Source organism: Enhydra lutris, unplaced genomic scaffold (assembly GCF_002288905.1).
Source record: "Enhydra lutris kenyoni isolate GAN:26980312 unplaced genomic scaffold, ASM228890v2 scaffoldscaffold12, whole genome shotgun sequence".
NCBI lineage: Eukaryota > Metazoa > Chordata > Mammalia > Carnivora > Mustelidae > Enhydra > Enhydra lutris.
Genome location: NW_019154096.1, coordinates 6,035,750 through 6,040,334, shown reverse-complemented (window position 1 = coordinate 6,040,334; position 4,585 = coordinate 6,035,750). Strand labels below are relative to the sequence as shown.

The 4,585-nt window shown below is 44.8% G+C and overlaps 1 protein-coding gene across 4 annotated transcripts in view; it reads right to left on the bottom strand.

Moving 5' to 3' along the window:
* Positions 1 to 2,237: 2,237 nt before the first annotated feature.
* Positions 2,238 to 4,585, bottom strand: part of LOC111144911 (ATPase family, AAA domain containing 1) — a 45,721-nt gene continuing 43,373 nt past the window's right edge. For 2 of the 4 annotated variants that reach the window (XM_022499511.1, XM_022499513.1), the window contains one exon: positions 2,238 to 3,608. In XM_022499511.1, the coding sequence (XP_022355219.1) occupies positions 3,488 to 3,608 (121 nt within the window). In that variant the 3' untranslated portion in view covers positions 2,238 to 3,487. The remainder of the gene's footprint in view (positions 3,609 to 4,585) is intronic. The other 2 variants (XM_022499514.1, XM_022499515.1) reach the window with 1 other exon arrangement.

The window sequence follows — 4,585 nt, the reverse complement described above, 5'->3', positions numbered from 1 at the left end:
TTTACTGGACTATATGACCATCCCCTATTCCAGCATCTCGGCCATTCTCAGCATTTCTGGAAGCGACGCGTCTCTGGCACACCACTGTCCTCCAGGCTCAGCTCCAAGCGTTGGGGTCGGTGATTACTCCACTAGGGCTCTGGCTCTACTTTTAAGACTGAACTGTCATGATTCACGAGCTTGGGCCCTTGACACATCCCACCCCGGCGTTCACATTCACTGCCGCTGCAGCTCGAAGCACAGAAGCTCATACTTACAAGTGCTCTCAAGCACAGTAATTCCTACTATACATATTAATCACAAACACATACTCCCGTTCCAGTGTTTTGGTGATGAGACCTTACGCTGTTCGTGTAACAGTGTTAACACTTACACCCAGCGTGACGGAGGAGGTTTCGTTCTTACTCACATTGCTAACCGGTCTCCCAGAGGGCTGATCTCATCTGCGTCCGGCATCTGTGTACTGTACTGAGAACAGTACTTTGATGGATGTGAGCGGAGCACAGAATGTGGAAAAAGACACGTAACTTTTGACAAGATTGGTGAGCTCTGCTGGATGGCTGAGTTGAGAATAAATTTAGTCAAACGAAGGCCCTCTGAGGACTTCTGTCTGCTCTAAATGGAACAACTCTACGGCTTGGAGGGCAGGATATATGATCAGCATGTTGGAATTCTACCCAGTATTCTGACCTTAAAAGAAGCTAAACAGATAATTGTAAAATATACATCATGCAATTCGTCTTCTTTATCTAGAAGAAAGTTCTAACAGTCGTTGACAAACACCACAATTCCGCTGAAAGAACCTCCTACCGACAAGGGACACCACCATTTTTACACAGAGACTCAAGGCCTGAGCCGTCCTCGTGTAACGCCAACCCTTACAAATTGCAGCCACCAGCCATGGCAGATAATGACCCACGTGCATTATTTAGATGAACCCAACCCAGCTCTTACTAGTGTGGTGGGTCCTGGGTTGCCCGGTGGTTGGGAGCAGAGAGGTAGAAGCGAGGGCAATTCCTAGAGAAACAGAACTGCTTCGGATCTGGAGTTCCTAAACTCTACACAGAAAGGCCTGGGAATAGTTGAGATGCAGCAGACTTACCAGAAGTCTTCCAACAATGAGGATTTTAGAGAAGCATCACACGGGTGGTCGTTTCCATCTCCGTCCCTAGGGTATAGGCCTCAGGATTCTGGCAGCATAGAGGATGCTCACAAACGCAGCTTGGCCAACGGCGATGCAACCAGTGTGCAAAAGTAACACAACTCACAACGGGAGGGCCCCCCCCTGGGCAGTCGCTGTTCTGGGTGCCGCCCCCTCGCAGCACCTCTCCGCTGGGTGCCCTGGTGGCTCCTCTTTGTCACCGAGCAGGGGGATCTCCAAGGAGTGAGGTCATGGCTGCACGGGACAGGGTGGATTCACAGGGAGTCTGGACTTAACCCAGGCAGTCCCACTCCACAGCCGGTACTCGGAACTGCTGCCCACAAGGGGACAGCAGAGAACCCGGAACCCAACTGCCTGTGCCAAGGGCACATGTGCAGCAAGCACAGATCACAGGACACTCAAAATTCTTCAGAGGAATACAAGAAAGTGTCCTTGATCACCTCGAGGCCTTAAAGATGAGTCGCGGTTGATGGGATTAGTGTGTTTCTCTACCTTCCTCTGGTGATTAAAGCCATGATAAACATAAGAGCTATATACTACTGCACAGTCTAAATTTAAGACAAGACAGGAGAGACAGAGCCTCTTAATTTGAATCCATGTGCCATCAGATGAAAATCAAATCATCACTGAACTCCGTACTGAGCCACAATAATGACGGCCTACTAGAATGTACGCTGTACCAGTGCAAAAGCTACACAGAGAGAGAAAACACTCCGAGGGCAAGGTACATACCCAAAAGACAACCCAGAAAATGTTACATACCTGAAAAGACCAAGAAGTAGAGAAAAATTAATAAAGAGAGTCCTCTTTATTACATATTTATAAAATACTAGTATAATAGTCATTAAAAATGGAGACGAAACTTTATTTTTGGTATCTTGTGGTTTGCAGCCCACTTTCAGTCATCGTCACCATGTTCGTGACTTGCTTTCTGCTGTAGCCTCTGCCCCGCCCGTCATTCAAAGCACAACAGAATGCTCCAACAGCTTCCATGAGACTTTCTAGCAAGTAAGTTAATCCAATAAGTCACAAATAAAGACTGAGAGTTTTCAAAGAAATACAATAAAAACAAAACTATCTGAAGCATAATTTAATCTTTCAGGTGGTTCACAGAAGGCACCTCAAGATCATATTGTGCCATTTTCCTCATGCGGTGCGTTACGTGCCTGTAACAGAATTCTGGTTAGTGACATTTTGGACAAAAAAAAGTTTCACATGTAGGGCACATAGCATTGAATGACTACGGATACAATATGGGGATTGTGATGTGTACATCTGTACTAACTAGGGCATAATTTAAAATATGCTAAGAAAACTTTAAAAAATTAAAGTTACAAAATGAGTACTTTTAGCACATTTAGTTAACAGCTACTTGCTTTTAACTATCATTTCATTTTTGATGACCAAATTATATTTGACCATAATTAAAGAATATACAACTTTAAAATAACATTAAAAAACCATGGTTACAACAGAACTGTGTCCCATGAAACGAAGAAAGGATAGTCACATACATATAGTGAATGGCACCATGGTGTTTCAAAGCCATTCGTGGGCAAGACTTTCAATCCATGTGTCGGGGTATCGATCTGAAACACGTCTCTATCTGGAGTGCTGCCAGGAGGAGGTGAAATCCGCGTTGATCGCCCAACAGCCTGACAACCAGTCAATGCTCATCACTGAACAAGTATTTTTGTTTGCTTATCCTGATACCACAACAGCGGAGCCACATCCGGAAACGGAGAGGGGGTCGACTGCAACTATTCCACAGCAGAGAAATGCTCGACTTAAAAAAAGCTGAAACAAAGGAAAACAACTGCAAATGGCTGAATCGCTGTACCTCAGACACAACCATAAATCTTCATTTTGCTATACACTGTTTGGTACTTTCTGATTCAGTAGTTGGGGTAAAAAAAAGTTTCTGTATTCAAACATATCTACAGAATTCAATATAAAATGTGTGAATATATACATTTAATATACACACGCACATACACACGCACACTCACATCCCCTTCCTCACAAATGACTCAACGAATCACGTTTGAGGCCAGCTTAGACGCTCTCGGGCTGCCACACGTGGCTATAGAGGTCAGACACACACGCCCAGGCAGGCTGGATCAAACCGCTCCTGATTTCCGACAAGCAGTGATACCACTCACACAAGTGTATCTCAGTAACATAGAATTCAGAGTATAAAACCAGTGTCAGGAACACAGAACTCTCTCGGTGGGTGAAGAACATTTCTCTTTTCATTCTATTTCCACTGATGTAAGAAAGCACATCGAACTAGATCACACTTAACTGTACAAATGATCTTTAATCTTAATCTAAACAAACATGTGTTAAAACATTCTGAAACGCCGCATCCTTTGATTTCTTCATTTTTTCAATTGCCCGATGCAGGTCCTGTTGCTGCACGGGCCGGATTTCATCCTCATCGTGGCTGCAAGGCAAACAATGCAGATGGTCAAATGACTTCGGGCTACACCTCCCTCAAATATGCTGCCCAGATTAGAACGTGACATCTCTTTCCCACGTATCTAACCCCGGAAGAGAGCCACACTTCACAGCTCTGTGTGAATGCCTCCAGGAATTCTCCACGTGTACGCCCGTCGGGGGAGATTCTGAAGTACCACTAACTGCTGGGAGGCAGGAGGCCAGAATGGCTGGTTGTAAATACACATTCCAGACATGGGGATGAAAACCAAACACCGCACACTAAGAATCACGGGCAGAGTATTAGCAAAACGGGACAATGCTAGACACAGGTGTGCAGCTGATCTAAACGAGAATGGAATTCCAATCAAGGAGTCACAAGTAGCATTTGTGGCCGCATATTCAGGAACATATTTAGCATGCGACAAACAGAAAACAGAATTCTTTGCTATTAACAAAACCAACTACTCTAAAAACCTCCCCTCTTTAATTATATATAATGTCTCTTCATAATCTACAACACTTAGAAAGAAACATTTGGGGAAAAAGTTATGAAAAGCCTAGTCTACTAGCTAGATTTTTCATACTGAAATATAAGTTTTTCAAAGGCTTTGAGGACAGCAGGAAAAGAGGACCTTCATGAGTAATGTAATTTATTCACACAAAATGTATGTATTCATAGGTTTTTTTTTTTTTTCCTCTCCTCATTATCTTATACATAAGAATAAAAACCTTTGGAAAGTGGACTCTTGGCTACAGTCAGAGCTCAAAAGTATTCCCATCGTTAGCATCAGAGGAGCTGGATAATTTGACCACAAGTAAGTGAAGTGAGCCTCTCTCTAACGGGGCCCCGGGGAGCACTACTGGCGGGTGCAGAACTAGCACGTACGCAGCTGACGGTTCAGTGCCACAGGACACCCTGCCTGGGAAGCCTGTGAAGGCCATGTGCTGGGCGGGGGGGGGGGGGGGGGGGGGGGGGGGGGG